The sequence below is a fragment of the Gymnodraco acuticeps genome, unplaced genomic scaffold, assembly GCF_902827175.1.
Source record: "Gymnodraco acuticeps unplaced genomic scaffold, fGymAcu1.1, whole genome shotgun sequence".
Classification (NCBI taxonomy): Eukaryota; Metazoa; Chordata; class Actinopteri; order Perciformes; family Bathydraconidae; genus Gymnodraco; species Gymnodraco acuticeps.
Genome location: NW_022992122.1, coordinates 259,947 through 279,811, shown reverse-complemented (window position 1 = coordinate 279,811; position 19,865 = coordinate 259,947). Strand labels below are relative to the sequence as shown.

The following is a 19,865-nucleotide window of genomic DNA, read 5'->3' as shown; positions in this document are numbered from 1 at the left end:
AACAAACTTTACCATTACTTTTTATTTGATATTTATGACATGGTATACTGATTTAATTTATTTTTTCACCTACTATAGTACTGACATTTTTCTCAAATTTGCAACAATCATTACTTCTTTCTTTGATTTATTTTCCACATACTATACGATTACTTTTTGTTTTTTGTTCAACATAAGCACTTTTTTTATCTACGTTGTGGACATACTAAAGTATTTCATTTTTCTGAAAAACTTCACTACATGTTTTTTCCATTTATTTTCCCACGTACTACTACGACCTTTTTTTTAATTTATTTTTTAATGTGTTGACATTCGCAACAAGTGTTTTTAACATTTTTGACATACTATTATGTCTATGACTTTTCAGATTTCTTTGACAAACTTTGTACGTCATTTTTATTTTATTTTTTACTATGACCCTTAACAAACTCAACCAAAACTTTTCTCTCGGACATTCAATACTATGACTTTTTATCAATATTTTCTCACGTCACACCAAGTTTATCGCGACATTGCGTCTAGAAATGGAGATATAATTCACAGCCACTCCCAGAAACATCTACTACGACAAAATAAACCAAGACTTTTCTCTCGGACATACTATGACTTTTTATCACATTTTCTCACGTCACACCAAGTGTATCGCGTCTAGAAAACTAGATGTAAATCCCAGCCACTCCCAGAAACGTTGCCTCACCTTCTTCATCGTCGTCATCCTCTCCTCCCCCGTCAGGATCCATGAACGTCCCCCCCTCTTCCTCCAGCTCGTCTCCGAAGTCTTCCTCGTCCATGGAGCCCAGAGAAACCTCCTCGTCGTCCAGGTCCGCGTCCGAGTCGTCGTCCGAGTCCGACGCCTCCGCATCCTTCTTCTTCTTCTTCTTGGCTTTCACATTACTGACAGAGAAGAGAATTATCAAATCAGTCCCTAAGGTTAAATAACAGACAAGTGTGTTTGTGTTTTCTTATTATTTAGATATTTATATCAACAATTTTTATTATTATTTAATTTAAATATTTAATTTCTTTATTATTGTTTTGTTTTTTTAAAGGCTGACAAAACATATCTGTGTGTGTAATTTAATGAGGTATGTGTATGTAAATATATATATATTAGGGCTGTCAAGTTAATAACGCAGGCACCGACTGGCCATCGGTAGGACCGGGAGGGTGTGTGTATGTGTGGCACGAGCGAGCAAGAGAGAGACCTTACGTGTATTGTTGTTGTTAGCATCTGGTGCTAGCTAGCTGCGCTAACGGATATAAGGAGCTGCTTCAATGAAAACAGAGGAGCGACATTTCGCCACAACTGCGCCGAGCACTTGACTTTATGCAGGAAGCCAGACAGTGGGACATTGTACGAAAAGTCAGCACACTCAGTGCGCAACATGCATCCAGGCAGCTCCCGTTCGAGCATATGCCTTGAGTTGCACATAGCGCCAACGATCCAACACACACACACACACACACACACACACACACACACACACACACACACCACACACACACACACACACACACACACACACACACACACACACACACACACACACACACACACACACACACACACACACACACACACAACACTACACACACACACACACACACACCACACACACACACACACACACACACACACACACACACACACACACACCACACACACACACACACACACACACACACACACCACACACACACACACACACACACACACACACACACAAGAGAGGTTCCAGGTTGTTGTGTTTAATATTCATGAGAATATTTGTCATTGTTCAAATGATAATAAACATTAGCATAAAGCGTATTTGTCCACTCATATGATACTAAGACTATTAAAAACTTGAAAAATATTCCTCTAAGATACATTTAGAACAGATAAAAAATGTGCGATTAACTATTTTAATCGACTGACAGCCCTAATATATATATATAAACTCCCCAAACAGGCGAAAACCTACCAGTTTCACCCACTGTCTCTGGCACCTCCCTCCATGCTGGTTCCTCCGGTTTGTATCCCGTTAATAGTTCTGGTCGTAAAGAACCGGGTGATTTGCTACCGTAATTTCTCGTTTGGAATATGAGGAAATGAACTGCGGTCTGGCTCTCCCTGCTTACACGCGGTTTGATTGGCTAGCGCTTCTACTGTCAGATTTGCATAAACGGGATTTGATTGGCTGACGCTTCCAGCTCAGCTTCAAAAGTTGAACATTGCTCAACTTTTGAATCCTGAAAATCCTGGAAATCTTCGCTTCGCTCCCCCACAATGCAGTTCGGCGAAAAGCGAGGCAAAGTGACGTCATCCCCATTCAAAGTCAATGGGCAGAGAAGCGTTGGAAGCGATGGAAGATTTGTTTAAAGCTGCTGTGTGGACGTAGAGTCAACTGATATTTCTGCAGTGCTGTGCATGTTGTTGGAAGTGCAAACAGGTCATTAATATATCAATAATAGATTGCTCACCCAGCGAAGTCCAGATCATCGTCAGCCATCTCCGTGAAGTACGAGTCTCCCTCGCAGGAGTCTGTTCAAATGAGAAGGTTAGAATAAATAAAAATTACACACAAGATTAAATACATAAAGAAATCAAAACAAAAACGTATTTAAGTATACATATATATTTTTAAATAAAGATTGGAGTTGCATTAATGAAAAACAAACAAGAATAATTGTCATTTTAAATTCATTTTGTAATACAATTATTCTCAAACGACTCTATTTGTAATGAGAAGCATCTTCTGGAGCTGATAACCAGTTCACCAAAAGAAAAAGGTTGCTTGGTCTAATTACCAAAATATTGTAATGTCTTGTTGGTTGGACCGTTATGTCCCTCACTCTGTTACGAGACATCCCTTCTGTTATTGTTTAAAGTTCATGAACATCGTATAAGATGCACCTAAAACTATTTAAAAAAGGACAATGAGAAGTAGAGTTTCAATGTTTACTGTTAGGGCAACTATTTCATTGCAACTGGTGAAATGTTCTCAACTGTCTTCTCAATAAAGAATTGTAAAAAGAAATAAACAACCATCTTCTGTATCTTCTGCAGTGCGTCAGCTTAAAGGTCCCCTATCATACTGTTCTTCATCAGTATCTCACAGGTCTCAGATATATCCAGAGCCGGTCTCTGATTGGCTGAAACACCAAACTGATCATTGCAGCATTACCCATAATCCCCTCTGTTTCAGCCCTGTTTCCAAAGTGCTGATTCTCTGTCTGTTACTTTAGATGAAAATAAGGAGCCCCTCTGAGAGAGACATGAAGAAGAGGGGACACATGTCGATGTAGAAGAGACATGAAGAAGAGGGGACACATGTTGATGTAGAAGAGACATGAAGAAGAGGGGACACATGTTGATGTAGAAGAGACATGAAGAAGAGGGGACACATGTTGATGTAGAAGAGACATGAAGAAGAGGGGACACATGTTGATGTAGAAGAGACATGAAGAAGAGGGGACACATGTTGATGTAGAAGAGACATGAAGAAGAGGGGACACATGTTGATGTAGAAGAGACATGAAGAAGAGGGGACACATGTTGATGTAGAAGAGACATGAAGAAGAGGGGACACATGTTGATGATAGAAGAGACATGAGAAGAGGGACACATGTTGATGTAGAAGAGACATGAGGAAGAGGGGACACATGTTGATGTAGAAGAGACATGAAGAAGAGGGGACACATGTTGATGTAGAAGAGACATGAAGAAGAGGGGACACATGTTGATGTAGAAGAGACATGAAGAAGAGGGGACACATGTTGATGTAGAAGAGACATGAAGAAGAGGGGACACATGTTGATGTAGAAGAGACATGAAGAAGAGGGGACACATGTTGATGTAGAAGAGACATGAAGAAGAGGGGACACATGTTGATGTAGAAGAGACATGAAGAAGAGGGGACACATGTTGATGTAGAAGAGACATGAAGAAGAGGGGACACATGTTGATGTAGAAGAGACATGAAGAAGAGAGGGACACATGTGGATGAAGAAGAGACATGAAGAAGAGGGGACCACATGTTGATGTAGAAGAGACATGAGGAAGAGGGGACACATGTTGATGTAGAAGAGACATGAAGAAGAGGGGACACATGTTGATGTAGAAGAGACATGAAGAAGAGGGGACACATGTTGATGTAGAAGAGACATGAAGAAGAGGGGACACATGTTGATGTAGAAGAGACATGAAGAAGAGGGGACACATGTTGATGTAGAAGAGACATGAAGAAGAGGGGACACATGTTGATGTAGAAGAGACATGGAGAAGAGGGGACACATGTTGATGTAGAAGAGACATGGAGAAGAGGGGACACATGTTGATGTAGAAGAGACATGAAGAAGAGGGGACACATGTTGATGTAGAAGAGACATGGAGAAGAGGGGACACATGTTGATGTAGAAGAGACATGGAGAAGAGGGGACACATGTTGATGTAGAAGAGACATGAAGAAGAGGGGACACATGTTGATGTAGAAGAGACATGAAGAAGAGGGGACACATGTTGATGAAGAAGAGACATGAAGAAGAGGGGACACATGTTGATGTAGAAGAGACATGAAGAAGAGGGGACACATGTTGATGTAGAAGAGACATGAAGAAGAGGGGACACATGTTGATGTAGAAGAGACATGAAGAAGAGGGGACACATGTTGATGTAGAAGAGACATGAAGAAGAGGAGACACATGTTGATGTAGAAGAGACATGAAGAAGAGGGGACACGTGTTGATGTAGAAGAGACATGAAGAAGAGGGGACACATGTTGATGTAGAAGAGACATGAAGAAGAGGAGACACATGTTGATGTAGAAAGAGACATGAAGAAGAGGGGACACATGTTGATGTAGAAGAGACATGAAGAAGAGGAGACACATGTTGATGTAGAAGAGACATGAAGAAGAGGGGACACATGTTGATGAAGAAGAGACATGAAGAAGAGGGGACACATGTTGATGTAGAAGAGACATGAAGAAGAGGGGACACATGTTGATGTAGAAGAGACATGAAGAAGAGGGGACACATGTTGATGTAGAAGAGACATGAAGAAGAGGGGACACATGTTGATGTAGAAGAGACATGAAGAAGAGGGGACACATGTTGATGAAGAAGAGACATGAAGAAGAGGGGACACATGTTGATGAAGAAGAGACATGAAGAAGAGGGGACACATGTTGATGTAGAAGAGACATGAAGAAGAGGGGACACATGTTGATGTAGAAGAGACATGAAGAAGAGGGGACACATGTTGATGTAGAAGAGACATGAAGAAGAGGGGACACATGTTGATGTAAAAGAGACATGAAGAAGAGGGGACACATGTTGATGTAGAAGAGACATGGAGAACTGGATTTTAGGTGACCTTTAAACGACTTCTATCACATCTTCATTAAGTGTTTGTCTCACCGAGCATTTTCTCAAACTCCTCGTCGTCCACGTCCTCCACGCTCTCGTTGTCTCCTCGAGGCCGGCGGATCTTCAGCTGCTTCTCCTGGTGACGCTTCCTGAAGAAACTGGGGGGAAAAGTAAATAAAAACATTAAAAAAAACTTCAAAAATACAGTAAAATATTCTCACTAAAACTCACGAGAGGAAGTTCAAGCGATTATTGTCCAGGGTTCATACACTTTTTCACCAATGACTTTCAATGACTTTCAATGACATCTCCAGGACCTTTACCTAATTTTCCATGAACAAAAACATGACTCTCAGCGGTGCCACTGAAAATGGTTTATTTGAACAAGGTCTATGAAACATGTAGTGCCTATCTAAAATAAATCAAATAGTAGGTACTAGCTTCTACTAAAATCTCTCACCAGCAAAACACCTCGTCAGTTAAACGCCATTTTACGTTTCATTATACGATACAGTATTTATTATCATTATAGTATTACTATTTCGGCGATTAGATCAAATATAAATTATATTTGATGCAACTTTAGTTACATTTCCATGACTTTTCCAGGGCCTGGAATTTGCATTTTGAATTTCCATGACTTTTCCAGGTTAACATTTTAGTTTATTTGAATTATTATTATTTATTTTAAATAGTTTTTAAATATGATTTTAATGTCATTTTTTTTATTGTCATTTTAGAGTTTATTGTCATTTTAGAGTTTATTGTCATTTTAGAGTTTTACATGTGAATTTATTGTCAGATTTAGTTATTTATCAGCACATTTTCTTTGGTGTTTGAGGAGTACAACACACGTTAAAAGGGAATAAAACCCCTGCATGCTGTTCCCTTTACTTCTTCATGATTCTTTTTAGATTATATTGCATTTCTATTTGCAGCTAAATATTATATTTATAGAAATGGGTTCGATACCTGAATTTCCCAAAAGGTATAAATAAAGTAAATTATTTGTATCAATCATGAGGTTCTAAATAGTTTCTAACTCACCGATGGAAGAAGATTTCATCGACGGGGATCTGACTCTCCTCTTTAGTCAGGAACTCCTCACAGTTCACTGAGAGAGAGAAAGTCGTTTTAAAACAACATAAATAAACTACAGACAATGAGGTGAAAACAATTAACTCGACACACACACGTCTTCAAAAAACTCACCTGGAACAGATTTGAGAGGGAATCTCTGTTTGGGCGTCAGCGCGGAAGAATCTGTGTTTTCTGAGAAGAACAAAACATATAAATCCAGATATTAATATTTTTAACATCTCTAATTAATTCTGGCAATTCATAATAAGACACAATTTGATTAATGAAGCTCAGCGCAAGTTCAACCAGGAAGACCGTCTTTACTCATTCATTTACTATTTCCATGTTACTACTCTCTCAATAAGTGATCGGGGCTCCCCAGCTTAACCAATCACTTCGCTCTATTCCCACAAGCCTATCATAGCGCTCCGCTAACCCTTTTAAATCTGCTCTCCCCTCTGACAGCTGTCATTTCAGGTGACTCAACGCAACCCTCCTCCATCCCATTTCACCTCCTGTCCCTCTGAATCCAGGGTCAAGCTAAGCCACTCCCATTCAGACCGAACCCAACCATCCATTCACCACCACCAGGGTCAAGCTAAGCCCCTCCCCTTCAGACCGACCCCAACTATCCATTCACCACCACCAGGGTCAAGCTAAGCCCCTCCCCTTCAGACCGACCCCAACTATCCATTCACCACCACCAGGGTCAAGCTAAGCCCCTCCCCTTCAGACTGACCCCAACCATCCATTCACCATCACCAGGGTCAAGCTCCTCCCCTTCAGACCGAACCCAACCATCCATTCACCACCACTAGGGTCAAGCTAAGCCCCTCCCCTTCAGACCGACCCCAACTATCCATTCACCACCACCAGGGTCAAGCTAAGCCCCTCCCCTTCAGACTGACCCCAACCATCCATTCACCATCACCAGGGTCAAGCTCCTCCCCTTCAGACCGAACCCAACCATCTATTCACCACCACCAGGATCAAGCTAAGCCCCTCCCCTTCAGACCGAACCCAACTATCCATTCACCACCACCAGGATCAAGCTAAGCCCCTCCCCTTCAGACCGAACCCAACTATCCATTCACCACCACCAGGGTCAAGCTAAGCCCCTCCCCTTCAGACAGAACCCAACTATCCATTCACCACCACCAGGGTCAAGCTAAGCCACTCCCCTTCAGACAGAACCCAACTATCCATTCACCACCACCAGGGTCAAGCTAAGCCCCTCCCCTTCAGACCGAACCCAACTATCCATTCACCACCACCAAGGTCAAGCTAAGCCACTCCCCTTCAGACTGACCCCAACTATCTATTCACCACCACCAGGGTCAAGCTAAGCCCCTCCCCTTCAGACCGACCCCAACTATCCATTCACCACCACCAGGGTCAAGCTAAGCCCCTCCCCTTCAGACCGACCCCAACTATCCATTCACCACCACCAGGGTCAAGCTAAGCCCCTCCCCTTCAAACCAAACCCAACTATCCATTCACCACCACCAGGGTCAAGCTAAGCCACTCCCCTTCAGACCGACCCCAACGATACATTCACCACCACGAGGGTCAAGCTAAGCCACTCCCCTTCAGACCGACCCCAACTATCCATTCACCACCACCAGGGTCAAGCTAAGCCACTCCCCTTCAGACCGACCCCAACTATCCATTCACCACCACCAGGGTCAAGCTAAGCCACTCCCCTTCAGACCGACCCCAACGATACATTCACCACCACGAGGGTCAAGCTAAGCCACTCCCCTTCAGACCGACCCCAACTATCCATTCACCACCACCAGGGTCAAGCTAAGCCACTCCCCTTCAGACCGACCCCAACTATCCATTCACCACCACCACCAGGGTCAAGCTAAGCCACTCCCCTTCAGACCGACCCCAACTATCCATTCACCACCACCACCACCAGGGTCAAGCTAAGCCCCTCCCCTTCAGACCGACCCCAACTATCCATTCACCACCACCAGGGTCAAGCTAAGCCCCTGCCCTTCAGACCGACCCCAACTATCCATTCACCACCACCAGGGTCAAGCTAAGCCCCTGCCCTTCAGACCGAACCCAACTATCCATTCACCACCACCACCACCAGGGTCAAGCTAAGCCCCTCCCCTTCAGACCGACCCCAACTATCCATTCACCACCACCAGGCTCAAGCTAAGCCACACCCCTTCAGACCGAACCCAACCATCCATTCACCACCACCAGGGTCAAGCTAAGCCACTCCCCTTCAGACCTAACCAACTATCCATTCACCACCACCAGGGTCAAGCTAAGCCACTCCCCTTCAGACCGAACCCAACCATCCATTCACCATCACCAGGGTCAAGCTAAGCCCCTCCCCTTCAGACCGACCCCAACTATCCATTCACCACCACCAGGGTCAAGCTAAGCCACTCCCCTTCAGACCAACCCCAACTATCCATTCACCACCACCAGGGTCAAGCTAAGCCACTCCCCTTCAGACCGACCCCAACTATCCATTCACCACCACCAGGGTCAAGCTAAGCCACTCCCCTTCAGACCGACCCCAACTATCCATTCACCACCACCAGGGTCAAGCTAAGCCCCTCCCCTTCAGACCGACCCCAACCATCCATTCACCACCACCAGGGTCAAGGGGTTCATCGGATCGGTTCTCCCCTCACGAATGATACTCCTGCACAACGGGTCCTAATCGGCAAAACTCCATTACATTCATTTGTGTTTTCCTGGCAATAAATATGTATTCTTTCATCAGAACCGTCTCTCCTGATTGAACTGAAATTGTCTGCTTTAGTTTAATGCTTTAATCTGCATGTATGTTGTGTGTTTTAAGGATAGATATAGTTATATAAATAGTTATCACCGCAATAAACCATATTTAATTTCGTCTTAATGTACGTTATTTAATTTCATATTCTGTTCTTGTACATATCATATTCTATTTACATGTATATAGACTTCTTATACTATTTTGTATTTGTATTTTATTATATATATGTTGCATTGTTGGAGGAGCTCAGGTCAGAAGAATTTCATTGCCCTTTCTACGCTGTAGCTTACATGACAATAAAACCTTTGAATTGAATTGAGTTGTTGTTATTACGTTTTCCCTTCATCTGTTTTGGGTTTCTGAAGACGAAGCGGTCGAGGAACCGGATCAGAGTGAAGTCCTGCAGAGGGTCTCCGGAGTAGAGGATGGAGCCGCCCTGAGGAAACAACGAGGAAACTGTTGGGAAAATCCTGAATGTCCTCTTCCAGTATGAGAGTAACTTGATAACAAAGGTATCAACTGTAGCTGTGAACATGACAGGATGTGTGATTACCTAGAAGAGCATCAGGACTGTTTGAGGCAGATGATAGCTATGTGATTAACATGATGGTTCAGCCTCTATGGAGAGAGACATCAAGCATGCTCATTTCTGACGTGGAGCTAATCTGAAGTAAACATTGAATACTGCTTTCTATTCCTCCATCTTGTGACTGTGTAACTCCCTCTCTTGGATATCAGCATGTGAAGGACACTGTTCAGGAACTAGTTGATGCTCTGTATGTGATGACTCCTTCCATTCTGGAGAGGATCACAGATACATGGATCCTGAGATGAAGCTCAAGTTGGTGACGAGTGAGAGTTTACTAAAAGCAATGATATCTGGATTTTGAGATTTTGAGAAAAAGTCATAATTTTTAGATTTTGAGAAAAAGTCATATTTTTTAGATTTTTAGAAAAAGTCAGAATTTTGAGATTTTATGAAAAAGTCAGAATTTTGAGAATTTGATATATAAGCTATTCTGTATGTGATGACTACTTCCATTCTTGAGAGGATAATAAATACATGGATCCTGAGATTGAAGCTTAAGCCGGGGACCAGTGAGAGTTTACTAACAGCAATGATATCTGGATTTTGAGATTTTGAGAAAAAGTCAGAATTTTCAGAATTTTGATATATAAACTGTTCTGTACGTGATGCCGGGGACCAGGGAGACACGTAAAAACAGAAACATTTATAAATAAATAGTAAGATAATCTAAATGCAAAAAGAAGTTGTGACTTTAAGTGTAAAGGTTTTACCTCCAGGATGGTTTTTGCAAACAGCGACACGGACGGATGGAAGTGAGCGGCGAGCTGCAGGGAGACGAGACAAAAGAAAATAGCTTAGATGTGAAAGGTCAAATGACCTTATGATGAGATATCACAGTGAACAGAAGCTGTTGGCAGGTTATTTTTCATCTGTTGTCCCTGCTGGACAGATTATGCTAATTAAATAACTAATTGAAATGTTAAAGCCATACATTGCTGTGCATGATATTTAGATGGTTAATACAACTTGTTTTATAGTATGATGCAATATCAACGTTTCCATGTATCCAAGCTAAATTAATGTCATACTATATTTTCTAAAAATGTTAAAACTCTCACAAAAACACTTAGTTTTTATTGTGATTTATTTAGTGCTCCTCACCCTCTGTAGCTCCCACAGAGTCGTGCGGTCGGCGCCGCAGAACAACGGGTTTCTGTGTAGCGGGTCGTAGCTCTGGATGCTCTTTCCTCCTGGAGAGACAGAAACATCAACATTAAAGAACAACAACAGCAACAACAACAACAACAAGGAACATCCAAGAAACCACAGCAAAAATACAACATTTTAAGAATATGTTTTTTGTTCTTGGAGAGATTTTACACCTGAGAAAAGTTATCTTTTTCATCCACATCTGCTTAATTGAAGGAGCTGTGTTCTGCTTTTTGGAGGTCTTCCCTTTCCTGTAGTGTATCTATTGGTTTTGGTGCATGTAAATGGTCTGCAGAGGCTCAAATCCCTGGGTTTCTCTCCCACACATAAATCACTATAACACAAATGTAGTTTATGAATCATAACCCTCTCACACACCTTCCAGGTTCTGGTGGTGTACCCATGATGCACTGGGCTTCGCCTCCTTTGGCTCTGCACTCGCTTCTTCCTCCTTTGGCTCTGCACTTGCTCCTTCCTCCTGCTTGTCTGCGTCCACAAAGCGCTCCTCTTCATCATCCTCCTCAGCGAGGTCTTTGAACGCCTCCTCATCCCCGTCCTGAGGGAACACAACGGGAAGAGATGCTAAAAATGTATCATTTACTAAAAAACAAATCACTTCAAGTATCGTTGAGATTGAGACACACCAGGAGAAGAATAAGGAATAGAAATTAACTATTCATCTTTTCACACTTGAATCTATATTTGTAGGACTGACAATCAAATCTCAGATACTTATGTTGTATGTGTGTTGCCAACGACTTTACAAAAAAGGGATAATTACGTAATCTGGATTTTCTGGTTTTCTTTGTTTGACATTTGGTCACCATTTCTATTTCTATTTTATTGTATTTACTTTATTGTTCCATGTCCTACACCACATGTGTCAAACTCAAGGCCAGGGGGCCAAATCAGGCCCGTGGTGGATTTAATTTCGGCCCGCAGGATAATCTTTAATTGCCATTAGTGTTGTCACGATACCAACATTTTGGTTTCGATACCAAGTCAAGAATTGCGATTCCGATTATTTTCTTAAAAAAAGGGAAACCGTCTTAAATGTACTTATTGTGCTTTATTTCACACCAGAACCAGAACCATAACAGAAACGTTTAAACAATGAGAACAATAAATTAAATAAATGACTAGAATTTGTATTAAATACAATTAAGCATCATCTATAAACAACTTTTTTGTTTTTCGCTTCTGGCGTCTTTTTTGTCAACAAGCCGAGGCGCAGCGGCAGCTAGCGCTTGCACGAGAGAGGGGAGGGACTTAGAGCGTGCTTGAGAGGGGAGGGACTTAGAGCGTGCTTGAGAGAGGGGAGAGACTTAGAGCGTGCACGAGAGAGGGGAGGGACTTAGAGCGTGCTTGAGAGGGGAGGGACTTAGAGCGTGTTTGAGAGGGGAGGGACTTAGAGCGTGCTTGAGAGGGGAGGGACTTAGAGCGTGCTTGAGAGAGGGGAGAGACTTAGAGCGTGCACGAGAGAGGGGAGGGACTTAGAGCGTGCTTGAGAGGGGAGGGACTTAGAGCGTGTTTGAGAGGGGAGGGACTTAGAGCGTGCTTGAGAGGGGAGGGACTTAGAGCGTGCTGAGAGGGGAGGGACTTAGAGCGTGCTTGAGAGGGGAGGGACTTAGAGCGTGCTTGAGAGAGGGGAGGGACTTAGAGACAGTGAACGAGAGGGGAGGGACTTAGAGCGTGCTTGAGAGGGGAGGGACTTAGAACGAGCTTGAGAGGGGAGGGACTTAGAGCGTGCTTGAGAGGGGAGGGACTTAGAGCGTGCACGAGAGGGGAGGGACGTAGAGCGTGCTTGAGAGGGGAGGGGACTTAGAGCATGCTTGAGAGGGGAGGGACTTAGAGCGTGGCTTGAGAGGGGAGGGACTTAGAGCGTGTTTGAGAGAGGGGAGACTTAGAGCGTGCACGAGAGGGGAGGGACTTAGAGCGTGCACGAGAGGGGAGGGACTTAGAGCGTGCTTGAGAGGGGAGGGACTTAGAGCGTGCTTGAGAGGGGAGGGACTTAGAGCGTGCTTGAGAGGGGAGGGACTTAGAGCGTGCTTGAGAGAGGGGAGAGACTTAGAGCGTGCACGAGAGAGGGGAGGGACTTAGAGCGTGCTTGAGAGGGGAGGGACTTAGAACGTGCTTGAGAGGGGAGGGACTTAGAACGTGCTTGAGAGGGGAGGGACATAGAACGTGCTTGAGAGGCGAGGGACTTAGAGCGTGCTTGAGAGAGGGGAGGGACTTAGAACGTGCACGAGAGAGGGGAGGGACTTAGAGCGTGCTTGAGAGGGGAGGGACTTAGAACGAGCTTGAGAGGGGAGGGACTTAGAGCGTGCTTGAGAGGGGAGGGACTTAGAGCGTGCTTGAGAGGGGAGGGACTTAGAGCGTGCTTGAGAGGGGAGGGACTTAGAGCGTGCTTGAGAGGGGAGGGACTTAGAGCGTGCTTGAGAGGGGAGGGACTTAGAGCGTGCTTGAGAGAGGGGAGACTTAGAGCGTGCACGAGAGGGGAGGGACTTAGAGCGTGCACGAGAGGGGAGGGGACTTAGAGCGTGCTTGAGAGGGGAGGGACTTAGAGCGTGCTTGAGAGGGGAGGGACTTAGAGCGTGCTTGAGAGGGGGGGAACTTAGAGCGTGCTTGAGAGGGGAGGGACTTAGAGCGTGCTTGAGAGGGGAGGAACTTAGAGCGTGCTTGAGAGGGGAGGGACTTAGAACGTGCTTGAGAGGGGAGGGACTTAGAGCGTGCTTGAGAGAGGGGAGGGACTTAGAACGTGCACGAGAGAGGGGAGGGACTTAGAGCGTGCTTGAGAGGGGAGGGACTCAGAACGTGCTTGAGAGGGGAGGGACTTAGAGCGTGCTTGAGAGGGGAGGGACTTAGAGCGTGCTTGAGAGGGGAGGGACTTAGAACGAGCTTGAGAGAGGGGAGAGACTTAGAGCGTGCTTGAGAGGGGAGGCACTGCAGGCACGGCTGCAGTGCAGGGAGTGGAAGCAGAGCGCTGAACACACACGGCTCTTATTAAAAAGGCGCTTTCTCACCGGAGTACTTTCCCCCGTCATTCTTAAAGTACCGATACTAATGAAACGGAGGAATCGTAACGTTTTTAACGGCAGGGTATCGCGGTATACCTTTCAAGTATCGGTACACCGTGCAACACTAATTCCTATTAGATCTGGCCCGCCGGTATATTGCACGCACACCTTCACTCCATCCTGAGGGTCTCCTCCGCTCAGAGCCTGAGCCCAAACATTGATGACCTTGCACCCAAGATGAGATGCCAAGTATCTGAACTAGCATCTCAGAGCAGCACACTGAGCTTAATGGATGCTTCCTTCTGCACTTTCTCTCTCAGGACAACAGGACATGTTTGGTTTTCTCTCTGAGGGGAATAGTTTTGTTGAAGCTGTTGTTGGCCTGAGGGAAAATGTACTCATAAGAAATGACTCTGGAAAAGCTGCAGATAGAGCCATAAGAAATGAATGCACTGATTATTTAATGTTGTTTTTATATGCAATAATTGAAGCTTTGTTAGTTCCAGGTTTAATATGTGCAATAAATTCATTTCAATAAGTTCTGCAATAAACATTGAACCAGTCCGGCCCTCGACTAGTACCCATTTTTTTAATTTTGGCCCACTGTGAGTTTGAGTTTGACCCCCCTGTCCTATAGTCATGTTGCTCTGTGGGAGGAGTCTGTGACTTCAGTTTTTCATTGACTTATCTACACTGTAGCTGCTGTGCAAATTACAATAAAGCCTTGAATTGAATTGGGTATACCTTGAGCTTACATTTAAACAAAACACATAAATAATCCCAGCTCTGAGTTTTTCCCAGTGCTCAAAGACGCTTTACACACAATCAGAAACGGCACAAAGAAACCACGTCTTTGGTCCTCTCACCCCGTCCTCCAGCAGCAGGATCTTGAGAGCCGGTTTGCTCTTCATCACCTCGGACACGAGGAAGAGCGCTCCGCAGGTGAAGGAGGCGCTCTGCTCGGCGCTGACCTGCAGCAGGCGCTTCACAAACGCCTTCACACGACGGACCACTATGTCCGCCTTCAGGGATTTATAGAGGAGGTTCAGGAACATGCTGTGACGAGAAGAGGAAGAAAGACCGGGGTCCAGAAGCTTCCTGAGGAGGAGGAGGAGGAGGAGGAGGAGGAGGAGGAGGAGGAAAACAGACATTTAATATTCATTATATTATATTTCTGTAATCATTGAAAGCCCTGATGTTCCTGATTTCACGACTAAATGATGACTTTTCATATTAAAGTGTTTTCATCACCGAGTTAATATTAGTTCTTATTCATTAACGCACACTCTTGACGCCATCCTATGCTATGATTGGTCAGTCTATATTCGAGGGGCGGGACTTAGCAAAGGCTCTATATATACAAACTGTATTTGTCCCTCTCAAATAGGGTTGCAAAATTCCGGGAATTTTCAGAGATGGAAACTTTCCACGGGAATTAACGGGAATGTTCTAAATTGAAGGTTGGCTCTTCGTAGGGAACTTAAATATAGTTGGGGAAAGTATATTTTAGCATAATCTTGACTAAAACAAACAGATGCCATTCAAGTACACTTGAATATCCATGCCATAGCACACGGCTTACTGCATGGCTATTGAGACTAGGGGGCGATATTCCGCATTTGACCGATTATCGGTATCCGCCTTTTTTTTATCAAATTGCCGATAAAACTTTGGCTCTGATGCGGCCGTTTCTCTGGCTACAGTCACCACTCTGTACACGAGCAACGTCCCGCCCACAGCGCTATCTGATAGGCCATTACTGAAGATCTTCCGGGCGGGAGCCAGAGAGGCGGGACCTTCTCAGATTACAGGCAGGTGCAAAAGGACGCAGACTGAAGCAAGCAGCAGCGCTGAGCGGCAGAGCCATACACGTGTTAAACCGAAGTTCAATAAACATCCCAATCCCCTATGCTGAAGTTGCAAAAACACGATCTTATGATCCAATTCTATCAGTTTCCCAGTTACACAGGGACGCGGGAAGTCAGTCAGAGTTGGGGGTGCGTGCAGTGTCTCGCAGCGGAGTAACTGTGGTGCGGGGGGGGGGGGGCTGCGAGTGGAGCCTTGCAGTTTTTCAGGTTGATATGTGAAGCTCATTAGCTAGCCAACATGTATCTAGCAAATGTTTAGCAAAATATTAGAAGTGAGGCTACGAGACCAACGTTAGGTCTACTGTAATAGCCTCACTTTGAATAGTTTGCAAAACATTAGCTAGCACTAGTGTTTTGCAGTTGCTAGCAGCTTATTGGGATTGTATGCTAGATAGACAGATATAATAAATTAAGCATTATTGTTAGTTAAGCGTGTCAGCCTGCAGCCCCACTTCTTGTCTCTCTCTAACTCATTGCAGACGGCTGCACTAAAGAAAAGGGCACAGAGAGGAAACCAGTTGTAAGATGTTTAAAAGTTAATTAAACATAATATATGCTTAAATGCATGTCAAATAAGTTGTGTTGGAGTTTGTGTTATTGGACATTTTGACACCAAGATTTTCTGATTTTACTGCAAATGTATGTGTTCCAAATATCGGTTATCTGTCTCCTTGATTACTAATAATCGGTATCGGTATCGGCCTTGAAAAAGCCATATCGGTCGATCCCTAATTGAGAGCACACAAAGGTTCGTAACAGGCTCACAAATGTGAGAGTGGAAAAACTGGTTGGCATCCGGGCAAACCTAAGGCTCTCTGAGCCTGACACACAGCCATCCTCAACAGGCTGGACAGTGACACTGCAGAGGAAGAGGAAGAGTGTGATGTTGAAGAAGTGGACATGTTGTTGGATGTTGATGAGGCCCAGGCCCATTGACTGAAAGGCTTTAGCAAAAATGCAGAGGATTGCTTGAAGGAAGATTTGCTTGTTTGATGGGACTTTGTGGGTATTTTTGGATGGGGGTGCATTTTTGTTCATTTTTTAATGAGTGGGGTTGGGGGGGGGATGAGTAACATTTAACTCAACATTCCTGTTTTCGTTCTTCAATGAAACAAATAATTGTTCAATAAAATAATGAAAACTTGTTCTGTTCTACTTCAAAAATAAAGATCTGTTGAAATGTCTTGTTTTTTGTTAAATTTTGCTTCGAATATTTCCAAAATTCCCCAGCTTAACTTCCCATGGAAACTTTCTGGAAATGTTCCGCCCCTTTGCGACCCTACTCTCAAATACACTTAAAATGAAATAAAGTGGGATTTAATAGCCAGGTAAATGCATACAGGAGAATATGAAGTCACAGCAGTAAGACTGAGAACATGTCTGCATGAAGCACTTAGTGGATTGGTTTAGAAAGATTCATGTACCTGCAGGATGGTTGCTGCTTTGAGTTTGAATAATGCTCCGTGTTGTAAGTGTCAGCACAATGAAATGAAATGCAATGCTTACCTGTACAGAGCGACGTAGTATCGATCTGAGATGCTCTGCTGCGAGTCCATCACCTGGAACAGCAGCATGAGCGCCTGCACGGCCGTGTTGAACTTCACCAGGTGCACGACTTTAAACAGCGTGTCCAGCTGCTCCTTCACCTTCTCGTCTCCGGAGCCGGCGTAGGGATACGCCCTGTTCACGCCCGACAGCAGCGCGCTCAGCATCTTGGACTCGATGTCCTTCTTCTTCACGCAGGCGCGGAAGAAGGAGAAGTAGATGGTGATGAGTTTGGCGGCTAAATCTGCCTCGTCGTGGCTGAGCATCACTTGGCTGAGGAAGCACACGGCGTAATACTGAGCCTTGGGGTTGATGTTGGGTCGGAACATGAGTCTCTCCACCTCGCAGCTCACCACCGCCTTCATGTTGGGGTGTTTGTGAATCAGAGACTCCAAGAAATGGGACGCTTTCGCCGCCGTCTTGTACTCCGGATCGCCCAGTTTGTTGACCACCTGCATCAGGAGCGCTCTCTCTTGCTCCGGTCGACTGCACAACATCTCGTGAGCCGTCGCCAACGCTTTCGCTTTCGTTGCCGCGACCGTATCGTGAGCGACGGAATCCAACGCCGCCACAAACTCGGCGACGTGGTGCTTCAAATGGTGCTCGAAGTACCAGAGGATGAGTCGGCGATCTCGAGCGTCTCTGTTTCCGCTCGCCTTCTCCTCAAGTTGATCGAACGGGTGCTCGGCGAAGGATCGGAGCTTCCTGTTTTCCGGGAGCAAATCGGAGAGGAGAAGTTCCCGCAGAGTGTCCAACGCCATCAAACCCTGCCTCCGACTGCCCTTCTTCTTCACCATGGCCACCAGGTTCTCCACGTGCTCCAGCGTGTGCACCGGAGCGTCTTGGATCAGAACCGTCATGGCCGCCATCCTGTCAGCCAGCACACCGGAGGAAACGACCGTCTTCATCCAGTTGGAGTTGGCTCCTTTCTGCAGGTTCTTCTTGCTTTTGTAAAGCCCCTGGTCGGCCTCGTACAGCTGCACGGCCAGAGCTTTGTACTGAGAGACCAGAGGGGGGTCCTGTGGGGACGTTGCTCCCTCCGCGGTGTATTCCAGATCGAACCACTTCCCCCCGGGTCTGATGAGCAGGATCTTCCTCGGCTGGAACTCAAACACATTCACGTTCTGCTTCTTCTTCCTGCCTTCTTTTGCCTTCTTCTCTTTCTTTATGGTTTCCACTTTGGGCGAAGCGCTGGATGTTTGTTCCTTCGCTGCAGCGGCTTCCTTCTCTCTGGCCTTGTTACCCTCTTTTATCCCTTTAATCACTTTACTCTCTGTACCCTCTCTACCCTCTGTACTCTCTGTACCCTCTCTACCCTCTGTACTCTCTGTACCCTCTCTACCCTCTGTACCCTCTCTACTCTCTGTACCCTCCGTCTCCTCAGCGGTTTCCTCCGGCTCGTCGGGGATGATCTGCAGTCCGTCGATGGATCGGATACCCAGTTTTTTGATGAACTTCTCGAGCTCGCCTTCCTCCAGGTCGTCGATCGCTCCTTTCTTTCCTCCGTCCACCAGCTCGTTTTCATCGTTCAGGCCGGCGAGCAGGACGTAGTCGGCCTAAAGAAGAAGAAATACACATCGTCATGAATACAGTATAAATCAGTAGTAATAATGAATAATAGTAATTCATTACATTTTTTTATAAGAGCAGTTTTTCAAGTGATCAAAGTGCTTTACAATCACATATTGGACATGTAACAGTCAGTAGTGTAGTAGTGAAACATATTGTGTTAAACACAGCAGTGTATTATTTACTTAGTTAATGGACTTCTCGTTTCCTCTGTAAACACAGGTTTGGTGTGAAAAAATGACCGTAAGCTGTCAGATAAACATTGTGCATAGTATGCTGAAGCATAGCATGGAAATACTCAAGAAGTACCTCAAAGATGTACTTCAGTAACATGTAAGTATTTGAGTAAATGTAATTTTAACCACTTTTTACAACATATTAAGGTGTTTTCCTGATAAATTCACCCGAGTTCCTCCAAGCCAATCCTCCAGTCACTATTTATTTAATTGTATTGTTCTCATCATACCTTTGACCCCCTTGTGTCCCTTGAATTTTGACATTATACTTTTATGCATGTAAAGGGTTTGACATGAAGTGAATTTGCTTTAATTTGTGATGTATGCCATGTTTTTTAAAGCACTTTGAGCTGAACCTGGTGTATGAGAACTGCTATACAAATACAGCTTTATTATTATTATGACTGTTATTTACAAGATATTGAGGTTTGTATTCCTGGTAAACTCACCTGTGTTCCTCCCAGCCGGAGAACATCATCCAGGTTAAACTCTTCTTCCTCTCCTTTCTTGCCCTTGTCTTTACGTCCATCCTCCGCAGGATCTTCCCCCTCCTCCCCGCCGCTGTTTTCGGCCTCCATGTCATCTTTTGCCGGCTGAAAAGACACTTTGGACTTTTTACGTTGCTTGTTTTTCGCCGCCATGCTTGCTTGCTACAGCATGAGGAGAACGTGACCCGGATGTGGAAGGTGACGTCAT

General features: G+C 44.8%; 1 protein-coding gene across 1 annotated transcript in view; it reads right to left on the bottom strand.

Moving 5' to 3' along the window:
* cebpz (CCAAT enhancer binding protein zeta) overlaps positions 1-19,865 on the bottom strand; it is a gene marked incomplete in the record, with an annotated part of 24,218 nt that extends 4,353 nt beyond the window's left edge. Inside the window, 12 exon segments of the mRNA XM_034203186.1 lie at positions 698-894; positions 2,464-2,524; positions 5,401-5,507; positions 6,397-6,463; positions 6,562-6,621; positions 9,530-9,632; positions 10,496-10,549; positions 10,887-10,975; positions 11,313-11,490; positions 14,818-15,049; positions 17,326-18,920; positions 19,619-19,865. Coding sequence (XP_034059077.1) covers positions 698-894; positions 2,464-2,524; positions 5,401-5,507; positions 6,397-6,463; positions 6,562-6,621; positions 9,530-9,632; positions 10,496-10,549; positions 10,887-10,975; positions 11,313-11,490; positions 14,818-15,049; positions 17,326-18,920; positions 19,619-19,810 — 2,935 coding nt within the window.